The sequence below is a fragment of the Entelurus aequoreus genome, linkage group LG11 (genome assembly GCF_033978785.1).
Source record: "Entelurus aequoreus isolate RoL-2023_Sb linkage group LG11, RoL_Eaeq_v1.1, whole genome shotgun sequence".
Classification (NCBI taxonomy): domain Eukaryota; kingdom Metazoa; phylum Chordata; class Actinopteri; order Syngnathiformes; family Syngnathidae; genus Entelurus; species Entelurus aequoreus.
In genome coordinates this window covers 26268961-26283481 of record NC_084741.1, presented here as the reverse complement: position 1 = coordinate 26283481, position 14521 = coordinate 26268961, and the positions used below count along the sequence as shown (strand labels likewise).

The 14521-nt window shown below is 44.2% G+C and overlaps 1 protein-coding gene across 6 annotated transcripts in view; it reads left to right on the top strand.

Moving 5' to 3' along the window:
- adam22 (ADAM metallopeptidase domain 22) overlaps positions 1-14521 on the top strand; it is a 191877-nt gene that overhangs the window by 94410 nt on the left and 82946 nt on the right. For all 6 annotated transcript variants that reach the window (XR_009827742.1, XM_062062763.1, XM_062062764.1 and 3 more), the window contains exon 6: positions 13297-13363. Coding sequence is in view for 5 of the 6 variants with exons in the window: in XM_062062763.1 (XP_061918747.1) it covers positions 13297-13363 (67 nt within the window). In the remaining variant the exon portion in view is untranslated. The remainder of the gene's footprint in view (positions 1-13296; positions 13364-14521) is intronic.

Sequence of the window (14521 nt, the reverse complement as noted above, 5' to 3'; positions counted from 1 at the left end):
CTCTGACACCAACGGAATGGGAGTATCCTCGATGTAGAACCTATGGTCCGTGAGTTTCCCCTTGACGATAGATATGCTCCTGGACTTGCTGGGTTTAAACTTCATCCGTGCCCATGTAATGTTGGCATGAAGCTTTCCCAGCAGATGTTTAGTGCATGCAATGGTTGAGGTCAAGTGGTCATGTCGTCCATGTAGGCACGGATGGGAGGTAGACGCTGTCCCCCTTTCAGACGTTCTCCACCCACAACCCATTTGGAAGCTCGAATTATCACTTCCATTGCCATGGTGAAGGCTAGAGGGGAGATGGTACATCCAGCCATTATTCCCACCTCCAGAGATTGCCATGATGTTGTGTATTCTGTTGTTTTGACACAGAATTGCAGATCACGGAAGTAGTTTTTCACAAGGTTTGTGATGGTATTTGGGATGTGGAAGAAGTTGAAGGCTGTCCAGATGAGAGAATGAGGGACGGATCCAAAAGCATTGGCTAGGTCTAGGAATAAGACGTGCAGGTCTCTTCCTTCCCTCTTGGCAGATTGGATTTGGTGCCATATCATGCTTGTATGCTCCAAGCAGCCTGAGAAACCAGGTATTCCAGCTTTCTGCACGGATGTATCAATCAAGCTGTTTTGCTTCAGGTACGTTGTCATCCTTTTAGCAACGATGCTAAAGAAGACCTTCCCTTCAACGTTTACCAGGTTGATCTGCCGGAATTGATCGATGTTTGAGGCATCTTTTTCCTTTGGGATTAACACTCCCGCAGCTCTGCGCCACACTTTTGGGATGGTTTGCTTCGTCCACATCACCTTCATCTGCCTCCACAGAAAGCGTAAGACATTTGGGGAATTTTTGTACAGCTGATATGGAACTCCATTTGGTCCTGGAGCTGAAGCTGCCCTTGATTTCCTCACTGCTTCCTCAACCTCGCTCCACCTTGGGGGACTGTCGTCCAGCTGGTGTTCTGGTTGAGGTATTGGTGGCATGTCTGATGGTATCTCTCTCTGTTCGAATCTTTGACTGTCTGTGTGAGTGGTTTTCAGGTGGTCTTCCAGTTCCCTCTTTGACACCTTAAGTGATCCACTCTTTTCCTTTGTGAAGAGGCCTTTCACAAATCCGAAAAGGTCCTTGTAGAAGGATGTTCTCGCCCTTTCCTTCCTCTTGCGTCGAGTTCTGAGGTTTTCAGCTCTCCGCAATCTTCCCAGGTGTCCCTTCAGGTCTGTTTGCAGGAGGTCAATGCCCACTCTTTCCTCCAGTGAGGCTCTCTTCCATTCCTTCCTCAAAACCCTTCTCTCTTTGACCAGTCGTTCGATTTCCTTCTGGACTTTGGAGGGGTTGTTGATGGCATGTCCTTTTTCCCTGTCACGTGTGCTCCGAATCTTTCTGCTCCATAGGAGTAGATCAGATTTCCCATCTTCTCTAGTTTCTTCTCCACCGTTCCTTTGATTCCGTCCAGGATCTTGATCAGGTCTGCATCGATTATTCCCCACTCTTTCTTGCTGCTGGACTTTGGCCACTTCACATGAGGTCTGTGGCCTTGCATGTTCTTCTCCAAAGCAGGTTGCAAGTGGCTTGGTTCCACAATCTCTGATGTAGTGCTTGAATTACTTTCAGCCTCTGGGGTATTGATGCTCGGTGGACTGTGGGTTAAATCCTGCCGCTGAGCTTCACTCGCCTGACTTGACCTTTCTCTCAAAAGATAGAGATCAATGCGAGGTCCAGGCTTCGTTTTCTTCAAGCACTTCATCCGCTCTTGATGTATTTTAAGGCCTCTGATGTATGTTATTTTGGACCAGCCACAGCTGCATACTTGGCGCTCTTGTCCTTCAGCTGATGTTACTTGTTCTGTGCTGATTATCTGTTTCGTCGTTGTGTTCAATCCAGGGTCATTTGCCGGGTCTTCAGCCGATGAGTCTTCTTCAGAACAAATTGCAGTATATTATATAAGGGGAAAACAAGGCACATTTCCCTGACTCATACCAAACTAACTGGTGAATAATTTGTAGTCCTTATTGGTTTATATTCATTTTGACTAAAACAAAAAATGAGAGTTAACTGAGATAGGGTGCATGTGCAGACTTGACCCTCCTGACTTGGCAGCTTGGGCACAGCCAATCTCCTAAAAGCTTCAGATAAAGTTAATTAATGGACACCACTCAGATGGGAATGCCCATATGTTGCTTTTTTAGGAACATGATCATTCCCTGCAAGAAGGTGAACATATATCCCAACAATAAGCCATGGGTGTCCACATCTGTAAAGTCCTGTTCACAAAGAAAGATAAATGCTTTTAAACAAAGAACAGCACAGGAACAGCTTTCAGCTACAAAATAACACAAGTCTGAAATTCTGAAAGCCAAACAAAACTATAAATTAAAACTGGTGAATAAATTAGCTGCAAATTATTTTGGCTCAAACTGGAAGACAATGAAATCAATGATAGGGCTTCAAAACGCAGGGTGTAGCAACCGTGTTATTTGAGATGATTTTAGCACAGATATTAATTTGGCTAATGCTCTTAACTGTTTTTATTGTCGTTTTGATACATTTGATTTTAGCAGAGAAGTTCTGGAATCAAGCCATAGTCTGAGAGACAACAAGCATTTTAAAGTTACTCAGCTGGATGTTGAAAGATCATTTAGCGCAGTAAAAGTAAATAAAAAACATGGCCCAGACAATATCTGTGGTGTACTTAAAACATGTGCTAAAGAACTAAGTCCTGTATTTTGTTATATTTTTAATCAGTCCATATAGACACAACATGTCCCTGAGCTTTGGAAAGATGCTATGGTAGTTCCTGTCCCCAAAACCAACAGACCAACAATTTTAAATGATTTTAGACCTGTGGCTTTGACCTCCATTGTTATGAAGATATTAGAGAAGATGGTCAGGACTTAGATTTTAAAACAAACTCAAACTGAATTAGATCCTCTGCAGTTTGCATATAGAGTCCACAGAGCTGTGGAGGATGCCACTGTAACTCTTTCAGATATGCTTTTAAAACATTTGGACAAAAATGGAACTCATGCCAGACTTTTATCTGTAGGCTTTTCTTCAGCTTTTAACACGATCAAGCCGCATATCCTGATTAGCAGATTGGCTGAGCACTTTAACCTGACTAATAACTTGATGGGCTGGATTCTTAACCTTTTAACGAACAGAACCCAGAAAGTCAGGGTCAATGATACTTTGTCTGTCAGGAAAGGTACTTCTACCAATTCAACACCAGGTTGTGTGTTGTCTCCCCTGTTATTTATTTTGTACACAAACATGTGTCGAAGTAATTATGACAACAGAACAATAATCAAATATGCTAATGATTCAGTAATTGTTAGTTACTAAATGAGATGAAAGCAGCCACGGCCCCGTTATTAATGACTTTGTACGCTGGTGTGATGAGTCTTACCTCCAGCTCAACTTATCAAAAACAAAAGACATGCTGGTCGACTTTAGGAAGAGACCCCATGTGAACCAGCCAACTATGATTAAAAACCAGGTCATTGATATGTGCACAAGTATAAATACCTTGGGACTATAATTGATGAACAACTGAAATGTTAAGCCAACTGTGTGTGTAAAAAGGCTCACCAATGTGTGTACTGTCTGAGAAAACTGTCTCATTTTAATGTTGACAAGACCATCATGATCATGTTTTACCGTGCTGTTATAGAATCTGCTTTGTCCTTCTCCCTGGTCTCATGGTTCAGTCACCTGTCACTAAAGGACAAGAATTCCATCCATCCATCCATTTTCTACCGCTTATTCCCTTCGGGGTCACGGGGGTGCTGGAGCCTATCTCAGCTACAATCGGATTCCCTAAATCAAATTTTAAAAGTGTCAGGTAAATTAATTGGCGAGTCTCATTTATCTCCAGCCACCCTCTACAACAACCAGGTAGTGAGGATAGCTTCCTCAATTTTAACTGATGTATCTCACTACCTACGCAGCCATTTTCACCTTCTCCCATCTGGACGGAGGTTTTCAGTCACAAGAGGCAAAACAAAACGGCACAGATGTAGTTTTGTCCCAGCTGCCATCACAGAACTAAATAAGCTGTAGTAGCTATTTTTGCCTATATTTATTTTAGTGCAATTTATTATTTTATTATTGTATTTATTGTATTGTTATTTATTATTTTATTATTATTTTATTCGTCCATCCATCTTCTTCCGCTTATCCGAGGTCGGGTCGCGGGGGCAGCAGCCGAAGCAGGGAAGCCCAGACTTCCCTCTCCCCAGCCACTTGGTCCAGCTCCTCCCGGGGGATCCCGAGGTATTGCCAGGCCAGCCGGTAGACATAGTCTTTAACGTGTCCTGGGTCTTCCCCGTGGCCTCCTACCGGTCGGACGTGCCTGTAACACCTCCCTAGGGAGGCGTTCGGGTGGCATCCTGACCAGATGCCCGAACCACCTCATCTGGCTCCTCTCGATGTGGAGGAGCAGAGGCTTTAGTTTGAGCTTCTCCCGGATGACAGAGCTTCTCACCCGGCATAGAAAGCTCATTCCGGCCGCTTGTACCAAGGATCTTGTCCTTTCGGTCATAACCCAAAGCTCATGACCATAGGTGAGGATGGGAACGTAGACCGACCGGTAAATTGAGAGCTTTGCCTACCGGCTCACCTCCTTCTTCACCACAACGGATCCACAAAGCACATGTAGACTGGTTGGGCAAACTCCCATGCACCCTCAAGGACCCTGCCGAGAGTATAGAGCTGGTCCACAGTTCCACGACCAGGAAGAAAACCACACTGAATCCGAGGTTCGACTATCCGGCGTAGCCTCCTCTCCAGTACACTTGAATAGACCTTACCGGGAAGGCTGAGGAGTGTGATCCACGATAGTTGGAACACACCCTCCGGTTCCCCTTCTTAAAGAGAGGAACCACCACCCCGATCTGCCAATCCAGAGGTATGGGCCCCGATGTCCATGCGATGTTGCAGAGTCTTGTCAACCAAGACAGCCCCCACAGCATCCAGATCTCATCCACCCCCGGGGCCTTGCCACTGAGGAGCTTTTTAACTACCTTGGCAACCTCAGCCCCAGAAATAGGAGAGCCCACCACAGATTCCCCAGGCACTGCTTCCTCATAGGAAGACGTGTTGGTAGGATTGAGGAGGTCTTCGAAGTATTCCCTCCAGCTGATCCACCCCATCCGCAGTCGAGGTCAGCAGAACACCATCCCCACCATACACGGTGTTGACATTGCACTGCTTCCCTTTCCTGAGGCGGCGGATGGTGGTCCCCAATCGCTTCGAAGCCGTCTGGAAGTCGTTTTCCATGGCTTCCCCAAACTCCTCCCATGTCCGAGTTTTTGCCTCCGCGACCGCTGAAGCCGCATACCGCTTGGCCTGTAGTAGCTATTTTTGGAGTCCTATGAGCCAAAAGAACCCGATAGGACTCTTTCCTCAGCTTGACGGCATCCCTCACCGATGGTGTCCACCAGCGGGTTCTAGGATTACCGCCACGAAAGGCACCAACCACCTTGCGGCCACAGCTCCAATCGGCCGCCTCGACAATAGAGATACGGAACATCGTTCACTCAGACTCAATGTCCAGCACCTCCCTCGTGACATGTTCAAAGTTCTTCCGGAGGTGGGAATTGAAACTCTCTCTGACAGGAGACTCTGCTAGGAGTTTCCAGCAGACCCTCACAATGCATTTGGGCCTACCAGGTCTGTCCGGCATCCTCCCCCACCATCGCAGCCAACTCACCACCAGGTGGTGATCGGTAGAAAGCTCCGCCCCTATCTTCACCCGAGTGGCCAAAACATGAGACCGCAAATCCGATGACACAACTACAAAGTCGATAATGGAACTGCGGCCTAGAGTGTCCTGGTGCCAAGTGCACATATGGACACCCTTATGTTTGAACACGGTGTTCGTTATGGACAATCTGTGACGAGCACAAAAGTCCAATAACAAAACACCACTCGGGTTCAGATCCGGGCGGCCATTCTTCCCAATCACGCCTCTCCAGGTTTCACTGTCGTTGCAAATATGAGCATTGAAGTCCCCCAGTAGAACGAGGGAATCACCCGGGGGAGCACTCTCAAGTACTCCCTCGAGTGAATCCAAAAAGGGTGGGTACTCTGAGCTGCTGTTTGGCACGTAAGCGCAAACCACAGTCAGGACCTGTCCCCCCACCCGAAGGCGGAGGGAAGCTACCCTCTTGTCCACTGGGTTGAACTCCAACGTGCAGGCTCTGAGCCGGGGGGCAACAAGAATTTCCACCCCAGCCCGTCGCCTCTCACTGCTGGCAACGCCAGAGTGGAAGAGAGTCCGGCCCCTCTCGAGAGAACTGGTTCCAGAGCCCTTGCTGTGCGTCGAAGTGAGTCCGACTATATCTAGCCGGAACTTCTCCACCTCGCGCACTAGCTCAGGCTCCTTCCCCCCCAGCGAGGTGACGTTACACGTCCCAAGAGCTAGCTTATGTAGCCGAGGATCGGACCGCCAAGTGCCCTGCCTTTGGCCCAGCTCAAATTGCACTCGACCTCCATGGACCCTGTTATGGGTGGTGAGCCCATTGGAGGGGGGACCCACGTTGCCTCTTCGGGCTGTGCCCGGCCAGGCCCCATGGGGACAGGCCCGGCCACCAGGCGCTCGCCATTGTGCCCCACCTCCCACACTTTTATTATGGTGTTTTATTCTGGCTTGTCCCAAATCTTATCTGAGTGGGGTTTTATATGTGTTATCCTTTTTATGGGGAACTTTGAGTACATGTACTATTTTGTGATCTTGGCAATGTTTGTGATGCTTGTTATGTGGTAGGCATTGGTATTGCATATCTAAGATGTTACTTTCTCTGTATGTTTCAATGGATGTCCTGACCTTGCCAGCTGCAAAACAAGTTTACCTTCGGGTCCTAATAAAGTAACCTAACCTAACCAGCAAAGAGAATGTAGAATACAGAAGCTGGCCAAACTTCAAATACCCACTTGGCTTAAGAACGTGCCATATACACAATCTCATAAGACGCTGTTGCGTCTGACCAGCCTTCCCTCCCAGGAAATTAAAGTCACTGGTCAATCCCAAATTCTTTCAGATGACATATATGCAAAGTAAGAAGGACCATTAAGACAGAATAGGAATATTATCAAGTTTTACTAAAGCTTTATTAGACCAGCCCACACCAATACAGTCATACCGGCATCTCGAATTGGTCTAACATTCAAACGGAAGAGACAACTTCTTGAATACGAAAACAGCCCCCACCCTGTCCAGAAAGGAATACAGCCTCATTGTTCTAATACAGATACGATAAAAAAGGGAGTACTCCAACTCCCACATTCCTTCGACCTTCAAGGTAAAGCACACAGTTTACTTGCGGACATAAGATACAAACACAGAAAGAGTACAAATGGAAAAACACTAAACACTAAACATGACTATGAATAAAGAAAGAACTCTTAAACATATATGCATTCTCCACAACGCCAACCTACACATTACTTAAGGTTGAACCAATGTGAAAACTATATTTGAAGTACACTGAATGTCAAGCAGCTAGCTGTAGCTTACGTAAATAAAGTCCTGGCAAACTCATTGACCCTATGCCAGCTTTTGTATTTCTTTGTGTCATGTTCTGGATTAGTTTATTTACAGGCTTTACAATTCGACCGACTCTGGTCCTAATATGACTCACTGGACTGGCTCGGTGCTTATGCAACACTAACACTATCACAACACTGTGGGCTTGGATTCCAGTTTAGTGTCATCAGGGGGAATTTGAGAAAGGTCAGCAGGTATGTCTTCAATTGCCGTGGGAACTATTGAAGGAATGGTCTCTGCTACCTAGCTGGCAGTGCGTTCTGATTGGTTCAACTCAGATGAACAAACCAGGTCACTGTTATCAATCATTTAATGTCCGTGACTTTGTTCAGAGGAGGACACACTCCCACGCTCAACCTCAACTCGCAGAAAGTTGGCCTGCAAAATCCGATTTCTGTGGACTACTTTCTCCTGCCCTGTGTCAGGGTGTGCGATCTGGTAAGTGTGGCACCCTGAATCTTTAGAGACCACAGTGTATAGGGTGGACTTCTACCTGTCAAGCTAATTCCTGCGACTATGACCGCATCGGCTCGCTAAAAGAACACGATCTCCCTCCTCAATGTCCACACCCTTAGTTGCTCTGTTGTACATGTCTGCTTGACGTCGCCTGATGGATTCAGCATTGGCTTGGGCCAGAGTGAGGGCGTCCCTTAGATGATTTCTCATGCGTTTGATATAGCTGTTATGACTATAATAGCTACATCAAACGCATGAGAAATATCATTGTCTTTTACCACCGTGTGGAACATGATATCCACAGGTAGTTTGGAACTTCATCCATACTTAAGGGAAAAGGGAGCATACCCAGTTGACTCATGGGCAGTGCAGTTGTAAGCAAAGGTCAGCGTCTGCAACATCTGAGGACATATTTGCTTTTCTTTAGGGGGTAAGGATCTGATCATGTTCCCTAAGGTTCTGTTGAACTTCTTGGTGTGGCCATTCCCCATGGGGTGATAAGGTGTTGTTCTCGACTTTTTCATCACGGCTACTTTCAACAACTCTTGGATCAGTTGGCTTTCAAAATTTGCTCCTTGATCCGTTGCGGGAATCCAGAGACAGAGTCATACCAAAGACTATAAAAATGGGACCCATTACCTCCCTGCTCGGCACTCAGCATCAAGGGTTGGAATTGGGGGTTAAATCACCAAAATGATTCACGGGCGCGGCCGCCGCTGCTGCTCACTGCTCCCCTCACCTCCCAGGGGGTGAACAAGGGGATGGGTCAAATGCAGAGGACAAATTTCACCACACCTTGTGTGTGTGTGACAATCATTGGTATTTTAACTTTAACTTTAGAAGTATCTGTCACACAGCTGTCGCGCAACCTGCTTTGCTGACTGGTCTGAGCATTTGAAGGCAGTTTTCAGATGTTCAAATGAACTGCAATGTTCTTCTCTACAGTCGCTGAGATGTAACTTTTTGAAAGAAGCTTGGCCTTTCCTCCTTTTGGTACAGCAGTGAGGCCAAACAAGGGTTTGGCTTTTCTGGAGCAATCACATATGAACATATGCTGATAGTACATTACCATGCCCAGAAATGATCTGATCTTCTTCTGTGGTGGTGTTACTCCATCATCCATCATAAGGTCTAACTCGGTCATTGAGGTGATAGCTTTGACTTTGTCAGGATCAGTCGCAACACCATTTTTGTCAACGATATGGCCCAGAAAGTGTACGCTTCTCCTAAGTAATTTACATTTATTTGAGGCCAACTTCAGCCCGTGGGCACGCAGCCAGCTGAAAACCATTTCTAGCCTCTTTAAAGCTTCCACTTTGTTTGGGGCATGAACCAGCAAGTTATCAAGGTAGCAGGGGAGGGTCAAGAAGTTCTTATCACCAAATATACCCATCATGAGACGCATGAAGCTGGCTGGACCATTGCACAGGCCTTGGGGGAGTCGGTTGAACTCGTAGAGCCCCCTTTTTTTGTCGTCTTCTGCCATGGCGATGACATAGAAGCCAGTGGCTAGGTCCATAGTGGTGAAGATGGCAGTTTCTACCAAAGCTGCTAGGCAATCGGATTGATGAGGCAATGAGGTGGGCATCTTTGATTGTGCGTGCGTTTAACCATCGATAATCCACACATATCCTGAGATCACCATTCTTCTTCCAAACAAGCACTAATGGGCATGCCCTTTTACTTTTAGACTTTGCAATGAGTTCACTCTGCTCCAAATCCCTGATAACTTGTCTGAGATTGTGATACTCTCCTGGTGGGCCACGACAATATGGAAGTCTAAAAGGTCGCTCGTCGGATAAGTGAATGCAATGTACACAATCCTTAGCGAGCCCACAATCAAGTGTGTCCCTTAAGAAAACATCCTCATATTCACAAATGACTTGGGACCATTTTGATTTCCAAAGACCAGACACTTCACATGAATGAATATCCAGGTCATCTAAACCCAGGCCATGGAGGCTGTCGCGGGGACTGTGGTAAAATGGGTTATCAGATTGAGTGGTTGTTTCATTACTTACTGTTTTACTTTGTACACACAATTTTGGGGTAGTTTCCTGCTCACATGGCACATCCATATCTTCAATAGCGATGCAGGTGGCGACATCTGCAAATTTCATGTTGCGCCTCAAAGTGACAGCCGTGTCAGCAGTATTCAGGATCCGAACTGGGACCCACCTTTTGCCATTCATGGTAGCGACAGACCTGCAGACAATTGTTTTTCTGTGTGTCTTACAAATGGCACTCCCCTCTAACAGAGGTGACACTGAAGACAACTTAGCCCAGATGATGAGCTCTTGCTTGGGGGACAGAGTCACAGATTTCACGAGTTTTGCAGTCCCAATGAAATCGGGCATTGTGTGACCATTCCACCTGTTAATGCCAGCTAACATGTTGAGGAACTGCATTATTTCTGGTGCACCAGTGGACTCAGGCTTTCTCAGGACCTGTAAGAAGTGGGGGGATGGGTTGAACTGTTTCAGCAGGTGCTTGATGGCGTTTGTGCCAAGAATGAGCTGATTTTCTGCCCAGAGACCACCAAAACAGGTACAATGAATGTGCACCATACACTTCCATCTTCATATCACAGATGCTCTCAGGTTTAACTTGAATTCCACCACTACTAACTAGCATAATATATTTATCTACAAGACTTGGTTGTAATACCAAACCATTATCTTTGAGCAATTGTGCAGCTTCCTCACTGATGGTGCAAGCCATGGAGCCGGTATCTTGTAGAGCTTGCAATGACAGTTTGCCTACATGTGTATTGGCATAAAACAGGCTGTCGGCTTCATCAAGTTTAGTTATGTTCTGAAAGAGTAGAGTAGCACCAGGGGCAACAGACTTTACGTTCTCTGTGTATACTGACTGTATGTCATCACTGAAAATGAGGGTTTCATCATTATCACTCACGCTGTTCCCTCCCGAGTGTGAATGGCTTAGTTTCCCTGGGGGGTCGATCGGCCATCTTGTTGGACAGCAGCAGTACAGTTTTGTCGCAGGTGACCTATCTCGAAACAGCACAGACATCTTTTCTCTTTCATGTAGTGTGTTCTTCTTGAGTGAGACGCACCACCGCAAACTTGACACGCAGCAAAGCACTTGAACACACAAGCTAAACTGGGATCGGGACAGTTCTTGATGAACATGACAGCGATTTCCGCATCCATGTTGCTCATCTTGCTTCCCTGCTGTCTCAGTCTCTGCAGCTGTGTTCAGCCTAACCCAGTAATCTACTGGTGTCTTTCTATAGGCTGGCTGTGTGTCATAGAAATCTGCCAATGGCAAACAGGACCCAGGAGTTTCACTAAAGTAACGTCTCAGTATATTATAGATTGTCTCAGAACTCTAAAGTAACATCTCAGTATATTATAGATTGTCTCAGAACTAGCAGTTTCACTTCAGTCTTACTTTGACAATACTTTTTGCTTTGCCAAGGAGATGGTTAAGGATCTCATACGTCTGTTCACTGGCTGAAAGACTCCTCTTTTACAGGTACACTTCCATCAAATCGATCCATTCGTGGATGGAGTTCTTGTCGTCACCGTCACCACGAAACATGGGAGGCTCTTTGACATCTGATCTGACTATCACCCTCATTTTTGACAAGTCAATGTTTTTTTCAGATGTGACTAGTTTATCAGTATCATTTTGTGAAGGCTGGTTGGAAACAGCTAGTTGTCAACTGGTTAGCAAGCGACTGGCTATTGACTCTCCTATCTGTGTCCTTAACTCACCAATAATGTCACACGGCTGCTGGGGTGGTCTCGCTACTAGTAACAAGGGTAGAAAACTAGGTTTCAAGGGGGGGCATGCTTAAGGCAGGGTCTGACTGATTCCTCATTTGCAAAATCAATACTTCTGCTTTGGAAACCTCCGTGTATGCCAGCCAATCCCCTGCCCCTCCCAACTACAGGTGTAAACAAGGTTAAGGTATCAAAACCCCTGCCTTTTTAATTAAATACAAATAGTGATCACAGGACAGGGTAAATTACGCAGATATGATTTTAAAAGTTTTCAACGTGATAAATATTTTTGTTTCAGAGTACCATTACTCATTTCAGCTGTTAACAGGGATCACAGGTCCACCAACTTCACACCACGGACGTCACACGCTCACAGCTTAACCTCGGAGATCCGGGTCACGGCACCAGTTTTATGTTGCAGACTTTGAATGGTCTCTTTGATGAAAAACTTCGACACTGAATTTCTGACGTTCTGCACATTTATTTTTTCTATGAATAAAAAAAGTGGCCAGGAGGACACGTCAGCAGCAGCAGTGCCACTCTCTGCTTCCGGAGCAAACCACATGACAGAGAGGGAAAGCATCAACTTTACAAAGTGGGGACAAAAGCAAATTTTCCCCCAATCAAACGTAACAAAAGAGCTTTCATACATTCTCAAAATAGCATCCAAATACAGTTAGCTCAATAAAGGAGCAGAGAGACTGCAGAACGTCTTAACTGCTTCACGAGCAGTCACGTTCTCCCGACAAACATGCGCGTCCCCCAATGTGTGTCGCTATCAAAAGTCCCCCTTGCAACAACCGGATGGAACCCAAAAAAATATGTACATATAAGTGCTTATATATATATATATATATATATATATATATATATATATATATATATATATATATATATATATATATATATATATATATATATATATATATATATATATATATATATATATATATATATATATATATATATATATATATATATATATATATATATACATACATACATACATCATACATACATACATACATACATACATACATACATACATATATACAGTGTATATACATACATAAAGGATATGCATATATACCACTATAAATATATATATATTCTTATATATGTGAAGTGAAGTGACGTATATTTATATAGCGCTTTTCTCCCAGTGTGGGTGGCACTGGGAGCAGGTGGGTAAATGGCGGAAGCGGGGGTCGAACCTGTAACCCTTAAGTTGCTGGCACGGCCACTCTACCAACCGAGCTATACCGCTATTTATATATATATATATATATATATATATATATATATATATATATATATATATATATATATATATATATATATATATATATATATATATATATATATATATATATATATATATATATATATATATATATATATATATATATATATATATATATATATGTATAGTACATTATAATACATTATATAATAGTGAAGGCCAAATCAACTGTGGTGGTTCATAAAGGCAATGCAATATTGTAAATTAACAATTTGTGTTGACTTCATGCTATTTATTTATTTCAGTGGAATGTTCTTCGATGGAAATCACACCTACTTGATCGAACCAGGCGGCGAGCGTGGCACCAACAATGTAAGTTTACACCACTGGGCTGTAATATTAACAATATTATACAATATATCTTGTCTCTTTTTGCTGATTATAATAATGGATGATGCTTGCAGTAGACATACTTGCCAACCCTCCCGGATTTTCCGGGAGACTCCCGAAATGCAGTGCCTCTCCCGAAAACCTCCCGGGACAAATTTTCTCTGGAGGGGGGCCACGCCCCCTCCAGCTCCATGCGGACCTAACCTGTTTTCACGTCCGCTTTCCCACGATATAAACAGCGTGCCTGCCCAATCACGTTATAACTGTAGAATGATCGAGGGCGAGTTCTTGGTTTCTTATGTGGGTTTATTGTTAGGCAGTTTCATTAACGTCCTCCCAGCGCAGTAACAACACACAACAACAGCAGTCACGTTTACGTCTACCGTAAAGCAGTTTGTCTGCCGTAAACAGCAATGTTGTGACACTCTTAAACAGGACAATACTGCCATCTACTGTACATGCATATGTGACAATAACATCTACGGCTTTTAGAGAGTGCAGTGCACAACTGCGCACACAACAAGGAGACGAAGCAGAAGAACAAGGAAGATACAGCCGTGGCGACGACGAGTAAGATGAAGAAATACGCTTGTAAGTTCCAAGCCGCAGCTGCGATTGGACCTGGATAGCCTCCGGGAAGAAGTAGTGGACTACCAAGTGCTTGGCAGTGAAGATCTTCCTCAGGAAGCAAGGATTGACCGGTTTTGGGCCATGCTATGGAAGATTCCAGACTCTCGTGCATTTGATGAAAGCACTTTTGTGCATGCCACACAGCAATGCATCATCAGAGAGGGTGTTCAGCATGGTTAGAAAAATAGTGACAGAGAATAGAACAAGGATGGACAATTCAACCCTTAACTCAACTATGAGTAGATGAGTGTTATGTGTGTGTATATGTGTAAATAAATGAACACTGAAATTCAAGTATTTATTTTATTTATATATATAAATAAATATATATATATATATATATATATAATAAAATAAATATATATATATATATATATAGCTAGAATTCACTGAAAGTGAAGTATTTCTTATAAATATAAATATAAATATAAATATATATATATATATTAGGGCTGTCAAATGATTAAAATTTTTAATCAGATTAATCACAGCTTAAAAATTAATTAATCA